General features: G+C 33.4%; 1 protein-coding gene across 1 annotated transcript in view; it reads left to right on the top strand.

Annotated features, from left to right (window-relative positions):
- Positions 1-14,994, top strand: part of LOC149538085 (pentatricopeptide repeat-containing protein At3g26782, mitochondrial-like) — a 57,253-nt gene extending 42,259 nt beyond the window's left edge. Inside the window, exons 3-4 of the mRNA XM_089799457.1 lie at positions 13,109-13,225; positions 13,436-14,994. Coding sequence (XP_089655583.1) covers positions 13,109-13,225; positions 13,436-14,850 — 1,532 coding nt within the window. The 3' untranslated portion in view covers positions 14,851-14,994. The remainder of the gene's footprint in view (positions 1-13,108; positions 13,226-13,435) is intronic.
- Positions 14,995-17,544: the final 2,550 nt, after the last annotated feature.

Genomic DNA, 17,544 nt, shown 5'->3' with positions numbered 1-17,544 from the left:
CTGTAGATACACTGCAAATGCAATAATATCATGGTGACTGAATATACTTTCCATCCACAGATAATATATATATTACCATGATAAGTCGTGTCCCATATATCTGGTTAACTCCTTCCTGAATGTATGTAGAGGATTACCTCTATCACTTCAAGTACTTGGCAGTCATGTTCATGGCAGAGATTAGAATTATTGGAGGTTAGAATTGAATAAAGTTACCAAGACATTGCCTTGAGACATACACCAAATCCTTAAAATAAGCTTTGATGCATTGGACTATGAGGAACAACAAATTTTCATGGATTTCGCATGGTTTTTTGTTGACAAATCCAAGCACACTACCATGGAAGTATGGGAGGCATCAGCATGGAGCTCTTGGCATGCAATGGAAACACTTAAAAACAAGTGTCTTGTTCAAGAAATGAAAGGGCATTCATGAGAAACATTTACAGTTATAATGAGAATGCATGACCATCTGTAGGACATGGGAAGATAAATTGCAAATAGCTTGAGCCCACCATAATTTTGGCGGTCAGGAGATAATTTATATCTAGTAAGGTTGTGTCTCCTCCCATTTTCTACTTCATATATATAATAATGATAATGATTGGAGAAAAAAGGATTCTAAGAGTAATGGGTTTGTTTGTTTTGCACCTTGCCATCATCCTCCTCTGAATGTTGCCCTTGGCCCTTTCACTGCAGAGATCCCCATAGAATATAGTAGGTTAGCCCCTCTCAATGCGTCGAGTTAGCTGATGCGGGTCTCTACCTCTCTCAATGCCTCGAGTTAGCGCCAGATGCAGGTCTTTGCCCCTCTCAATGCTGTTGAAGTCTCCCGGCTTCCCTTTCCGAAGAACCCTGTGTCGATTTCTTTCAAATGAACAATGTTTTTCGGTTTTTTTTCTCTTATATCCCGCTGGCGTCGCAATTGCAAAATTTTCCATCGCAATTGTGATGGCATTAGGCTAAAATTGAAAAAAAAAATCCAAAAACACATTACATTTTCTTGCCGTCGCAAATTGACGTTGCAAATGGACCCCTAATGTATTAGTGGTGACATTCTGATGACATGTTTTTAAGACCTCTAATAAGGCCACTCCTAAAAGGGTGATTAAATCCTTTAACAAGGTTGGCTCTTAACCAAGCTCACTTCAGAAGAATGAAAAGTGGTAGCATGTTTCTTGATAGTTTTTCTCAAATTGGGTTTCCACATTAAATCTTGGTGTCATATATGTGTGAATGTTATACATGTGATGCATGTTATTTACTATTGTTTATTTACCATTGGTTGACATATATTGAACAAAGAGTTAAGTAATGAATATAATGTTAAGTTCTTGATGATATAATATATGGACTGAGTGGCTTAATGAGATTGTTTAAGTTGTTTGAAGTAAGTAAAAGTTGAATTGGTACATTTGGACCTCTAGATAACCAATTCACACCCATCCCCCCTCAGTTATTCTAAATATTCTAACAATATTTTCCCCCAAATTAATACAGTAATTGCCTCAATTTTATAACATTTTTCCATGGTAGGAAAAATAAAATCATCAATTAAACTTGTAATGCCCTGCCATGTAACCCAAAACAAGTTAACCTAAAGTTTTACTAAGTTTGTCAAGCATTTTTTTAAAAAGATAAAGATACAACAATAGTAATAGAATAGCGGAAGCAATTAACATACACTCATACATCAACAACACATAAACAAGTTATAATTCTTAAGGGTCCCATGATGTTGAGTCACATTTAAATTTAATTAATACTAAGTCAAATAAATAACACATCAATATGAAAGAATAATTACAAGTCCAAGTCCACTTTAATAATATACATTTGTTTCAAATGCCACTTGGCAATAAATTTAGAATACACAATCATCCGCTATACATGTCATAGGCTATGAAAGGCTAAAAGAATATACATTTATAAAATAGATTACATAACCTTGTAAGATATATGAAATCAAATACAATACACTAAGTATAACCATCCATCATAGAAATGCATGAATAGATAGAAAGGAACATTTGCGCAAACACATCCAGCAATGACACCCAATGGTAGGATCTCAATGGTATAAGAAAAAGCACTACCACCCGACCTCATGGAACCTAAATGGCTCACTCCCACCACGTTGAGGAGATAGTCTCAAGTCCCAAACACGATAAAGAACTGAAAAGTCAAAAACCAAGATCTAGGTTCAAGGAATCATCTGAAATCAATCTAACTCAAAGGTACCAATGCACAAGTATCAACTAATCCTAGATGCAACATAGACATGTAGGAAATTCACTATGCAAGCGGGCAAGTGTCATCGCACGAATCAATGCCAGAGTTACCCTAGCAATCTAACTTGACCCTGGCACCCTAGTGACCCTATGCGACACTAGTATCCTTTCGTACTAACAAGGCATACTAACTATGCATGGTCGCAACCAAGCGTTCTCTCTACTCCCATCCTAGTCTATACTAGCACTAGACGCATGGGCGAGAACATACAAAGACTCTTATTAGGTTCATTTTATTCCCATTTAGTGTAGTATTTTCACTTATTAAACAACTTACAATGGGTTACCTAGCAACCAATTTGGGCTCCAACCTCCATTGCAAGCCACTTCCTAACATTACATATAAATAACCTACCCTGAGCTTAGTAAAATCGAAAGATCACAAAAGACCACATACCATATATTATTTCTTAAACAAACAGCTGACAAGTACTGAAAATCAATGATCATAATCACAGATTCCACCAAAATGATCATCCTAACAGGAGTGATCCCAAAATCAAGTATACATAAACCAATCCATGTCATAACATGACATCATCAAGAACAAATCATACAAACACTTCAGTCCTATAAAAGTGACTAGAAAGAAATTCAAATACAACTGATCAAAAACTCAAAGGTTATATTAGATAGGTCACACCATTCACCTCAGTTTCACACAAGAACACTGGAAAGCAATAACAATCAATGCATCAAAACATCATTACTGTGGTTAAGTATAAAAGATCAAGATCAAAACATCATCATGACATCACAAAAAAGAACTCATGAGCCTCTAGTCAACATCTTGACTAGCTAAGGCTAAGTCAAACCGAAAAACCCCAACACCAGTAAATCACACATCACATAAAGTACATACAAAAGTGAATTTCATAATTCATTAGATTTTGAAAACCCTAAAGTTCAATATTTACTAAAAGTTTTTATATTAAATCACAGACAATTCTATAATGGAAATCAATTTTCTCAAATAACAATTTCAACCCAGAGAACTTCTAAAAATAGAAACACAGTAGACACGAGGAAGACATGAATTCGAAGAATGAGCAACTACTGCACAAACTCACAAGATCCTACCTAGATATGATGCTAAAACAACGAATGCACAAATACGCAAGAATCTCCCTTTTCCTTCGAAAACCCTCTTTTTGGAAATTGGCTCATCCAAACCTGTGTATCTAAAAATGAGCTCTAATTTCCTTAATAAAGAGTTTTCCCCAAATCAAGGCTTTGATCATGCAATCATGCAAATACCCTTTGTCTTTAACTACTATATTTTAATTTTCATGCACACACTTAATGCAATTTAATTAAAATAAATTTTATTAAATTAAAACTTTCTCTCCCTTATTAAATCATGCGACGTTTTTAATATAATATTTATTAATTTAACTAATAATATTATTTAGAGTTTATTAAAAACAAAACTCCTAAATAAATTATTATTAGATTAAATAAATATAAATATACCTAAATTGGAACTTTAATCAAATCTTTTAAATTTAATTCTTTCATGCACATTTAAAGAACTTTTTTATTAAAATATTCTTTTATATTTTCTTTTCCTCCACTTTTTTAATTAGTGCAAGCACTATTTAAAGAATAATTTATTATTTAAATTAATAAGAATATAAAAGCTCATTATTTAAATGCAACTCTAATCTAATAATTATTAATTAAATAATTAAAGCTTGGCTTTCCCTTTTTCTTTTCTCTCTATTACTAGTGAATTAAAAGCATCCTAGCAGGGTATTTAAGTTACAACACAGAGCACTCCTCAAAGTTAATTTAAGAAAGCACAAAAATTAATATAAGATATTAAAGGGTATGACTGGACAAGTAAGAGTAACATTCTCTTTATGTATGAAGGAATCATTCACTAATAGTTTAGAGAGATCTTCCTTGACTTATTAACTCGAAGTTTAGTTGAACTCTAAATGATTAATGTGGATTCTGGTTTTGATTAAAGAATGGTAGGACATAGTGAATAGTAAGTCTAATTAGAACATGTTCAGCTTTCTTTGGACTGACCTTAGTCATTTTAGCTCTTTAGTATCCAACCAGGAAACTATTTTTCAATGTTATAACTAACTATTCTAATGTCTCTTTCTAAGTTGCATAACTAATCAACAGAACAGTAAGGTACGTGCAACTCTAGCATACAACAATGAAGGGGTACCTACTAAGAGTTTAAAGAAATGGGTGGAATGGTCTTCTTGGTAGTAGGATTTTGTTTGGCATAAGCATCATCAAAATACTCAAAATTTGAAGGATTCTAGTACACTCCATTGTAACAACAAGAAATTTTGAAGTATGACAACTAGGGTATGCCCCTTTTATAATTTAATAATAATGGACCACAGTCCTAGGTAAGACTGGAGGTTTTCTTCTCCATTCTTTCCTACCAGTGCCCATTTGAGCGAAGGTACTCTAAAATATTTTTAATTTTAATTTTATATAATTAATATAATCAAGGCTTCGACTGTTTACTAATAAAAATATATATATATATATTAATTAAATAATCATAATAAAACAATATTAAATCTTTAATCTTTTAATATTTTAATTCTATTTTTATCCAACTTCTTAAATTAGACTTTTAAATAAATATGTTAAACTGAAGTACACATTTAATTAATTTCTAATTAAACAAATAACATCATATTCTAATCTTTCTTTAATCAATTTTCTAAATTTCGACCTCAAATTTAGACTTTTTATTTAAAGCATAAATTTAATTAGACAATTTCTTTGGTTTGATGGCAAGGGTAATAATAAAATTCATTCTGTTAAGTGGGCTTGGTGCTACATTGACAAGGCCCTAGGGGACTTGGACTGAAGGACTTAAGAATTCAAGGTATTGCCCTGTTTGCCAAATGGATTTTTCAATCGATGGAGGGTGACTGTCCTTGGAAAGTGTTGGTTAGAAACAACATTGAGAGGGGTGTGCCTAAGAAAGCCAAATCTTGGACTAATCTCCCCTTTTGCGACCTCATTATTGGTAATTTTCCTGTCATGGTCCAAGGTTCCGCATTTTTTAGATCTATTTGGAAGGCTTGGGACCATGTTAGGAAATTGATCACTAACAAGGATTTTCATTGTAATAATCAACTCCATGGAGAAAGATCCATTTGGTGGAATATTCACCTAAATGGTAAACCTTTGGCCCTTACCCAAGGGTGTTCTGCCAGACTATGGGCTAAGAAAGGTATTAAATAGTTCATAGATCTCTTTGAGCAGAATCAAATCACTCCTTGGGATGAGCTTAAAAATAAATATGATATCCCTGATTCCCAAAGAACTTATAACATGATTGTGCAAGTTGTTAATGGTCTTCCCACTATATGCCATGTTGACTCTCAAAGGCACCTTAAATGTAACTGGCTTGGTGGAGTTGTCACAAATCTGCTTAAGGCCAAGAATATATACAAAATCCTTGATTGTAATACATATATTACTGATCATGTCAATGTTGTTTGGTACTCTTCTTATGATGCTGATGTTTGGAAAATAATACTTTGATATCTTGTGGAAGAATTTTGTTGAGCCTAAAATTAGATGCTTCATATGGTTAGTCATGTTGGACAAGCTACCTATTAAGAGAGATTTATCTAATTATGATATTTGTAATTTATGCAGAGTTCCTAAAATTGGTAGACATATTCTTTTAGATTGTACTTTTGCTAAAGAAATATGGAGAATGTTTGGGGCATTGTTTATCCTATTGATGTTAATATTCTTGATATTATTATTGGTCATATTAATGGTCTTCCTAAAGATACCGATTTATTTTGGAATATATTATCATCTAACATTCTCTGTCAGATCTGGAAGTGCAGGAACGAGAAAAGGTACCAAGGTAAGTCGAGGGATCTTTTTGAGTTTTTTCAAAAACTCACTTATTTTAATTTTTTTTTGTAGGTGCAGGCTACTATGTTGATGGAGTAGGATAAGATGAGAAGGTTCCTTCATGATGGGCATGCTACTTTTTCCTACTATGAGTTGAAGCATGGATACCAATGGCGTAGAACTTTGGATAATCTACAAGCTTTTGAGCAAGCTTGCATTAGGCTGAACAGAGAAATCAGTAAGAAAGTGAATGCTAGAAAAGAAGATTTATTCAGGCTGATGCAGATTCAAGAACGTAAAAGTATCGTTTGGATGGAGGGTCCCTTAGGTGGGACTACTTGGGTGGTCAATTACTATGATGTTCTTAGTTAGATAGTCCTTCTTCTTCTCTTTTTGTTATGTTGTATAGCTGATACTGTTTTTCCTTAGTGAGGCTTGGCCTCCTTGTTGATTTTCATGGTGGTACTTTGGTTGCTTTGTATTTTCTGAAACTCTTATATCTAATAGAAAAATAATAATATTTATTATTCAACTAATAATATTATTTAGAGTTTATTATTAAAATAAAACTCTTAAATAATAATTATTAAATAAAATAAATATAAATATGCTAAAATTAGAACTTTATTTTAATCTTTTAAATTTAATTCTTTTATTTAATTAATTTTTCAGTTAATTAAATATTGAATTTTCTATATACAATTTTCATGCAACAAATTTATGCAATTCGAATTAAAATATCTTTATTAAATTAATTTTCTTTCTGACTTTAATTAATCATGAGACATTTTTAATATCATATTTATTATTTTAATTAATAATATTATTTAGAGTTTATTAATAGAACTCCTAAATAAATTATTATTCAATTAAATAATTATAAATATGCCAAAATTAGAGCTATAACTTTATCTTTAAGTTTTATTCTTTTATTTAATTAAATTCGCAAAAAAAATTGATAATATATTTATTAACTTAATTAATAACATTATTTAGAGTTTGTTATTTAAAATAAAACTCCTAAATAATTATCATTAACTTAAATAAATATAACTACACCGCAATTAGAACTAAAACTTTATCTTTAAATTTCTTACATATGCTTTATGCAATTTAATAAAAATAAACTTTATAAATTTTAAGTTTTCTCTCTCAAGTTAATTATGAGACGATTTAATAATATATTTATTAATTCAAGTAATAATATTATTTAGAGTTCAATATTAATATAAAAATCTTAAATAATAATTATTAAATCACACACACACACACACACACGCACACACACACACACACACACACACATATATATGCACACACACACATGCCAAAAATAGAACTTTAGTATAATCTTTTAAATTTAATTCTTTTATTTAATTAATTTTTCAATTAATTAAATATAATTAAATATCAAATTTCTTTATAAAATTTTCATTAAATTAAATCATTAAATTATTTTTTAATTTGATTTAATTATAATAGAAAATTACCACATACCCATAAAACCAAAAATGAAAACGCAACTGAAGGCAAAGAACATAATCAAACTCCAGGGTCAAAATCATGAATTCATGTCACTTGACGAATTCAAATGGGTAAACTAAATCAGATACTTGTCCTATTTTCTAAGATAATTAGCTTAGGGTTTAGGATTTGGACTCATGAGTTATCTCCCCACTTATATCTTTGAAATACTGTGATAGGGTATGCTCATCCTGGCAATTCAGGGGAGTCAATACGCAGTACTTGCAATCTGCATAAAATCCATGCATGTACAAACACAATATTCTAAACTAAACATGCAATGGCAGGAAGTGGTTCATCATGTAGATCCCGACAAGCAGGTGACTACTACTCCCTTCCTTTAACCACATTAGAAACATCAAACATAAAGAAAACATACACACACACACACACACACCATACACATGCAAGTATGGGGTAAGTATCCATAGAAACATCATAAAAATCATTCATCTAACTAACATCATTAAATAATTGAAAATCACTAAATGAACATATATATCATCATCAAAACAATCATGAAATAATTGAAATAACTAGTACTAAAGTAACTCAACACATATATTCAACTAAGTATGAAATGACATATAATCAAATATGTTGACTAAGTACTGACAATCATAAAACACAATTAGAAAACTGGCCTAAATGAATCTGACAATACAATCGGAAAAGTCAAGTAGGGGTAGGCATTACACAACTAATTTTTGTCTTTACTTTGAAAAATAATTTCCATAATAATTAATTTCCCTTGCAAAAAACAATGTAGGATTCGCCATGATTTTACACATTTTCCCGATAAGGGATTTCTTAAATTTTTAAAAAAATTTGTAAGAGGTCAAAGCTAATATTAATTATCATTCGAACCTAAGACCTCTAAGATAAGAGACTCACAATTTACCATTATGGTGTAGGGTATTTTTTCTTTCTAGACTTTTGACCCTAACAATGGAAGAAGTGCAAATAATCAAATGTCAATGCATAAGGGGGAGAAAAGAGAATGTCCAAGACAAAGGAACAAGAATAAATGATTAGCAAAAAAATTGTGATTTCCAAAATTTGCCAAAATCTTGGGAACCTCTCATAAAAGAACATCAACCTGAAATAAGTAAAGATTCAAAGCTTCTTGTGGTTCTTAGAACCATGTGAACCATTGTTGAGTACCCAATTCCTACCCAATCTTTGTAAATGCAAAGAGAAAAGAAGAGAAGGAAAATGGATAAACAATGAAAGCAAAAGGGAATATGTAGGAAAAGTGGTAAAGAAAAAAATGGAGAAACTAGTGGGAGATCTTCTATTCTTTGTGAATTTTGGGGTTGTATGACTTTATGGAGGTCACTTGTTTGCAAAGGATTAATTGGGATTGATATCACATGAGAGGGGTTTTTGCAAATATCTATAGGTATTTTTTACCTTCTAAAAGATTTTATGGAATGGCCAAATATATTCACATGGGGGTTAAATTTCTACAAAATGACACATTAGAGATTCCCCTTACATTGTCATTAGAATGCAACCACCCTTGCAATGACTTGAATCTTAACCCAAAAAAAACTACAAAAGGGAATTTAGCACATTTTTTCATGATCCAATCCATAAAATTACTCTATGGTTAGAGTGACACATCCAAGACATAGTTTTAGCATAGTTTTTGGGTGTTTTCACCTACAACTACTCTCAAACCAGTGAATCAATAATGTTCATGTATGTCAGTATCATATGAATATTCTTTTATGTCTATTTGGGGTCAAATCATGTTTACAAAAGTCACATGTTGGTTTTACATTACATGAAATCATTATGAGGCTTTTCCTTAACATGATAGCCTTCTAATAATTCGGGTGCCTTCCTGGTTTAGTTTTATTTGCATCAATTTCCATTTTTGAGAGGAAAGGATAAGAGTATAACATTTTTGGATATAAAAGGAGCACTTGCAGAATTAATTAAGAAGTGATATTTACAAGAATCCCTAGGGTTTTGAATCCCATTTTGGGTTGTGTGAGTTTTGTATTGTTAAAATTTAGGTTAGTCAAAATCTATTTTGGGATAACTAAAATCTATGATTTAACTTGTAAATTTTGAAGATTAAATTATTAGCTTTATAATCAACCTTACTTAAGTGTCTCTTTGTGCATGGTATATATTTTCAGATACATGTTGTTTAGTTCGTCAACCAAAAGTCTATAGAATCCTTCCTTTAAAGGCTTTGTGAGGTTCTTCTTCAACGTAATAAAATAATTGTATGGGCACGCTTATAAATTACAAGTAGGTTCAATTAATATTCTATAACTATTTATTATTATTTTGAATATATGTGTAGAGCCAAGCTTACTTGTGTGTTCTAAAAGGCATTTTCTTTTCTGGTGTCTCCATTAAGGCATTATCCTAGTTTGAATTATCACATGTTTGAATCTTGAATTCAAGAACTTTCCTTTTTAATGGATAAATGTGTTAATACATCATTGTCTTCCTCCTGTGTCATCCTCAACACACTCAAAATAAATCAATTTACATATTGTTTTATAAATTTGTGTGTTTTATTTGATTAGCATGTCTAAATGTATATAGCACAAGGGTTTTCTGTAAAACACATTCTTAAATACTTATATGGCATATCTTTTGTTTAATGAGGTGTTAATCCTTGCATATCCTAACTTGTTCATAGATATATGGTAGTAATGATATTGGTATACATTGTGCAGTAGGTATAGTTTTTTGTAAGGAAGTGTTTGATTGTCATTTCATGAACCAATCTAACATCTCAAGGAAACTCCCTTAGTCATGCAAAAATAAAAGTAAAGGAGGTCTTACCCATCTTAACAATTGTTTCTAAATTGCCTCACCTGAACACATGTTTGTGATAATCTTCTTAGATTGAACCCCTTAACACTTGTGTTTACAACTCAAATCACCAACTTAAAGTTTGTCTATAATTCACACATATAGGTGAAGGGTGTATGGTTGTCTAGCACCAAGTCTATAATTGTTTTAGGGTTGCTCTTTTAATTTTAATTTTTTTTCCCTTTTATAGTTTGATTGCTTTTGATTTCCCAATATTAAGATTATTGTCTTGTTATTTTTTTTTCTAACAACTCTGTAACAAATATATTGGTTTGTACTCATTTAATAAATTAATCCCCTTGTCAATTTGTAGCTTTATTTAAAGAAACTATTTATGTTAAAAAAACTTGTTCATACTTTTGAAATTAAACTTTCAAAATAACATTTAGCGTAAACTTTTAAACCCAAATCTACTTCTCATCTTCAGAACAACAAGAAACAAAACATGCTAAAATGGAGTTGATTAATAACTAAAGAATTATTTTTAGAAATCATCTACAAGATTATGAGAGTGCACTCACCTTGTATATGTATTCTATAGGGGAGAGGACCTAGTACTTGAAAGTGTTTCAATGGTTGTGATAAGAATTGTTGATTTGACTCTTGTTAATTTAATACCCACAATCGCTGATTTAATGTCCAATATTTTTCATGACATTGCACTATTAGTTGTGACTTTACAGTTGTTATTGTTGAGGATGACTATCCATAATTGAATGAAATGTATCATTTATTCTAAAATCCAAATAATCATGTGTTGTCACATCAACTACTCAAGCACAAGTGTCTCTTTTGCACGACCATTGGTTTCACTCTTTTTTGGTTGTTTTTGACACTTTGACAAAAAAACATGTTGATGTGGCATCATATTTGATAATGTGACCCTAAAACCTTAATTATTAGGAGACTTGCTAAATAAGTTGTAAAAAAAATATTAATGATTTGAAGTTTTGATATAAGATTTTAAGAAGGACAAAGTTAAAATATACAATTACTAAACCCTCTCCCCTAAATTATAAAATACACTAGAACTATCTACAACAACATGATAGGTGCATTTATAGCCCCATAAAGTTGGGCATTTCCACATTGTCACAAAGCCAAAGCGAATCCTTGTGCGGTACTGCCTTTGAAACCCAAATATGGCAACTTAGATCTCAATACAAACTATACCTTCATTATTAGTAATGCAGAAATTAAACAACCAAGGTAACCAGATTGGACATACAAAATATCAAAAGACTTAACCATCCATCAATGCATCAACCCAAAGATACAACAAAGCAAATAAACACATCAATAAGAGCAACACAAATCATTTACTCCATCCAAACACAATCTTCACAATAAGCCATCCACACACAATCTTTACAATAAGCCATCCGAGCATGTAAGTCCACTGCCACCGATATTGCTTACATTCAAGTTAAAACTATGCCCACAAAGAATTAGGTACCATGTTATAGCTCAATTCAAACCATGTTGACTACCCAATAATGTATGCTATCTACTCACAAAACCCAACTATGCATTACAATGCTTAAGACACTTGCTAACTAGCTCAAATCCACTCGCCCATGCGAAATGACTATCCAGCCGACGGGATTGTAATTTATTAATAATATTAAAATTCTAAAACAGTTGATTTGTAATTTTACTTTAATATTAAATAATAAATTATTGTCTATTTGGTCGGCTGGGTAGACGCTGCCCTCTGCTTGAATCACCGAGCATCTTCGAGCTTATGGAGACAACTCTGAGTTGCTCAAGAAGATTCGACCTAGCTGGCAACAACTGTACATGCACCTTAACGATCTGTGGCTACAAACCTTCACCAATGCTCGCCTAGAATGTCCACATTCTTGGCATCAACTTGAAGCTTGTGCTTCTTTGAACCAATTGGGGTCGTCGTTTCCAATCCGTGCTAAACAATCCGCATAGCAACCAGCCTCGAGTTTCAATGGTAACCATCTCAGGTCGATCGGTGTGCTCTTCGTGAAGTATTGTGCCTCCATGAAAGCACACCTTCGATCCAAGCTCAACAAAGGTGTTTAGGAGAGAAGTGTGTTTGTTTCCAAGCCATTTCGTATGGACAACATACCCAATCCCAAAATTTTGCCGACACCACTTTTAAGAACCACTACACAAACCCTAAACCTAAATGGGTTTTAAATTCTAAATAGAGGGGGAAGCCAAGTGCTTGCTCCGGAGGAAAGGCCGCTGATCTTAGATGATCAGAAAATGGAAATCAGTATATATTTGGGCTCATAGAAATGAATAAATGGGTATAATTTCATTTTCGAGGACGAACACGATTGGGGTGTCTGGTTATTGCTGTAATGGAAGTGGAATTATATTTAATAGCAACCATTCAGTGCCATTATATAGTGTGGCTACTACACACAAACCTCTCATTTACTCTTGTAATTGTCTTCGACTATCGTACACTAGCATTGCCAAGAATTCGCTGCCACATTGTAGACAAATTCAATTTCTTATCACTCGCAGGAGATTTGCATCTGCTACATTGACATATTTACAGAATGAGCTTATCAATGTGTATGTCAGGTGCAATAATTTGGTTGATGCAAGTAAAGTATTTGACAAAATGACAGAACGAGACGGCTGTTCATGGAATGCTATGATTGCAGCTTACAGGAAACAGGGGTATCCTAATGAGGCGTTGGCATTGTTTAAACGTATGCAACGAACAGGTGCCCATCCGGATGAGTTCACCTTTGCCACTATTCTCCCAGCCTGTGCCAAAATAAGAGCTTTGGAACAGGGTATGGAGATTCATAAAGGTATAATTAAAAATGGGTTCTCCTTAGATGTTGTAGTTGAGAGTGCGCTGATAGACATGTATGCGAAATGTGGAAGCATGCAGAAGGCACGTGAACTGTTTGACAAAATGTCTCAACGAGACGCGGTCTCCTGGAATGCCATGATTGCAGGATACGCACAAAATGGCATTCTTGAGGAAGCTTTGAAGATTTTTGAAGAAATGCCTCGACCAGATGTAGTTTCGTGGACTGCAGTGATCGTAGGATATGCAGAAAATGGTGTTCTTGATGAGGCTTTAAGGCTTTTTAAGGAAATGCCTCGAAGAAATGTGGTAACATGGACTGCAATGATTTCAGGCTATGCACATAATGGGTGTGTTGAGAAGGCCATGGATATGTTCAAGGAAATGCAATTAGATGGTATTCAACCGGATCAATTCACCTTTGCCAGCATCCTCCCAGCCTGTGCTAAAATAGGAGCTTTGCAGCAGGGTATGCACATCCATCAAAGCACGATTGAAGGTGGGTTTTTATCAAATGTTGTAGTTACAAGCGCCCTGGTTGATATGTATGCAAAATGTGGAAGCATACGTAAGGCTCGTAAACTGTTTGATAAAATGTCTAAACGAGATGTAGTCTCATGGAATGCGATGATAGCAGGATATGCAATGCATGGCTTTCACAAAGATGCTATTAAACTCTTTGAACTAATGAAACAAGGCGGAACACTTCCTAACCATATAAGCTTCGTTTGTGTGTTATATGCATGCAGTCATGCAGGTTCGGTAGAGGAGGGCTTTAAATACTTCAATGGCATGGATGATTTTCATTGTATTAAACCTACAACGGGTCATTATGTATGCATGGTTGACCTGCTTGGCCGTGCTGGCTTTCTTGGGGAAGCTCTGAGATTTATAATCAAAATGCCAATCAAAACTGTTGGGGTTGTGTGGATGTGTTTGCTTGGTGCTTGTAAATCACACAAAAACATAGGCATGGGAGTATTTACAGCAACTCTCCTTACTGAGCTGAACCCTAAAAATGCTGCACCTTTTGTTCTTCTTTCAAACATCTATGCAGAACTGGGCAGATGGGATGAAGTCCAAAGATTAAGGAGATTGATTGCAGATAGAGGAATTAAAAAGACACCTGGATGTAGTTGGATTGAAGTCCATAATATTGTACATGCTTTTTGTGCAGGAGACACATCACATCCACAAACAAAAGAGATCTATGCGAAGTTGGAGGAATTGTGTTGGGAGATGAAGGCAGCAGGGTATTTTCTAGAATCTAGAAATATACTGAGTGATGTGGTGGAGGAAGAAAAAGAATTATTTCTTCGCCACCATAGTGAGAAGCTGGCAATTGCATTTGGATTGTTAAACATGTCTGTTGAAACAACTATCAGAGTTGTCAAAAACCTTAGAGTATGTGGTGACTGTCATACTGAAATTAAGTTCATCTCCAAGATCGTTGCAAGAGAAATTGTGGTGAGGGATGCAAACCGGTTCCATCATTTCAAGCAAGGGCAATGTTCTTGTGAAGATTATTGGTGATGTTAGTCAATCGATCTTTAAAACTAAGCTTGCACTATAACATCTCTGCAATGAAAGTTCGAGGAAGGTAGAGAATGAGAAAAGCAAAAGGAGATGAACCTTTTAAGAGAATGAATAGATTGATGGCCGGAAGAAAATGTGATTGAACGGCTTAGAATCAATCCCATGATTAAAATCACATAGGAAACAACTCTTTAGAGTTTCTTGTGATCATGTCAAGTCTGTCACTTGATTTTACATTTCATGTTCTAGGTCATAAATGCAAATTCATATTATGGCCATGCCCATCATGTCTGCTTTTATGCTTGAAGATTTATAATACTTCCTTCATGTCCCTTCACTTTCTTGAGAACTAATTTTCTTTTGAACTCATAATCCATTATATTTTATATTTTAAAATTTAAGTTAATTTACAAACTTACAATCTAAAATAATTGATTAGAAACTAATGTTCTAACTTCTCTATTCAGGTAGGGTTGCGTATATGTGTAAGAATTTGGTATAGCTCTAATACCATGTAATAATTTGCCTAAAGCAACAATTCAACGCCAAGATCAAGACGCTTAGTAGATAGCACAAGAGAGACAAATGATGATCAAATGAGAATGGATATCAGATGATGGGATGAATACATTATAGAAGTGCCTTGTATATAAACACAACTGATATGACTAGGAGTCAACAAAGAGATAAGCATAACAACTAAGCACATGTCCACCAAGAGTGGATTATCCTCCATTGTGCATGAATGTACGTGCAACAATGAGAGGATAAGAATGCAAAGGTGTATCTCATAAAGAGACGTAGTAGACAACATGTGCTCAATTGGAGTGCAAACTACTGTGTTGTCTACATGACATCTCATATGAATATGCAAACTCCTAGGTGTTTACATGATAATTAATATGAAAATGCGTTAACCTGAGTAAACTTAAGTAAAGTGTAAATAGTAAATACTTATTTACACCAACACCCCCCCTTAAGTGCAACTTAGGGAAACGTACTTAAGCTCACAAAAGTTAAATAATAATGCAAGATGGGTCCCAGCTACTAGGCCATGTTAGGTACCCATGTCCAATATGCAAGTACAAATGATATGCAATGCAATCTCTCATAAAGTGGAGAAAGAGGGAAAACCACATGTGAAAAACCCTCCTCCAAAAAGAGAGAAGAAAAATAAAGTAAGATGCATGTATGGATGGAGTAATCAAGACACCCCTATTATGACATACATCATGCATATACAATAGATAATCCCTCCATAAGAAGGAAATAAGGAGAAATGAAATTCCCCCCATAGTGAATGATCTCCTACAAGAATGATGAGTGCTTGAAGACAAAAGAGAATCCAATGCCTACAAACAACATTTCTTCCTTTAGGAAGAAGATACACCAAATACAAATGCAATAAGGCTTCCCATTATGGATATGAAGATGGAAGGGGAATCCATATGAAGTATTTTGTCTCTGAAGTCTGAAGATGTGTCACCATGTCCTTGAATAATGAAGATGTCACAAACCAATCAAGACTAAGTCCAATAGAAGATGGTGAAAGACAATGAACCAATGGCAACTGCTCCATATAGGAATGTGGATCAAACTCCAAAGACCAAGATGTCGGCTAAAAAGAAGTAGGAAGAGAAACAAAGAGGCCTCCCTTCAATGTAGAAACTATACCCATGAAATATGGTCCTGGATCAATGTAGAAGTTGCACCATGAAAACTGAATGATATTTCTCCCTTGAGGAAGAAATGGTGTCATGGGTGTACAAAATAATCCTCCCCAATCAATAGGAAGAACTCTTGAAATGCAATCTATCTTAGGAAACTGCATAGGAATCTGCATCACATGAGTATGATCAACCATGCAATCTGACATCTCAAGTGAAGTTTGAGATTCATGTAAAGCAATGTCCAAAGACTCAAATGTATTCTCTGAAGTGAAATGGACCTCCTGTAAATGTTGTAAGAAAGTAGCCATAATCATGTCAAACTCGAAAGAAAGATCAAGTGGAGAATCATGAGGGTTAGAGTGTTCCCTCGCGACAATTGAAGAAGGGTTATCCTCAATAAAGAGAAGATGTATATCATCAATAATGTCTCCCATATCCTCAATGTAGGACTCCACAAACAAACCTGCAATGCTTGTCAAGAAGTCATCCCAAGGAACTGAGTTTGGAAGACAATGAATATCTTGCTACATTGAATCATGTGAATCCATGACTATGTGAATACAAGCATCATCAAGAGCAATAGTAGATGCAATATCAATAGGAGAATTATTAGTTGCAATTGGAGGTAAAAGATCTTTTGGGAATGAAGGAACATGTGGATCTCCATAAATCTCCCAAAGATAGATCCAAATATCATAAAAATCAGTTGACTTCATGTTATCAAGTGAATCCATAATCTCCATATCCATATGTAGCAAGAGTGCATGCCAAATGATTGTAACAATTTCACCATTGTATGAAAGTCTTTTCACATATGGCAATGCATTATTCTCACTAAGATAAGCGAGAACTAATTCACTCCATTGCTTATAGTTTTGTATTGTCAAGGTAATTAAATCTTCCTCATCCATGATGTACTAATCAATGCAGCCCCCCTGCCCCCCCAAAAAAAGAAAGAAAAGAAAGAAGAAGATGCTTTGACACTTTATACTAAGTGTGTGTACAATTGCCACTTGTAAAA

The sequence above is a fragment of the Cupressus sempervirens genome, chromosome 9 (assembly GCF_028749045.1).
Source record: "Cupressus sempervirens isolate cs-2001-9-10 chromosome 9, ASM2874904v1, whole genome shotgun sequence".
Lineage (NCBI taxonomy): Eukaryota > Viridiplantae > Streptophyta > Pinopsida > Cupressales > Cupressaceae > Cupressus > Cupressus sempervirens.
This window is presented reverse-complemented; position numbering and strand designations above follow the sequence as displayed.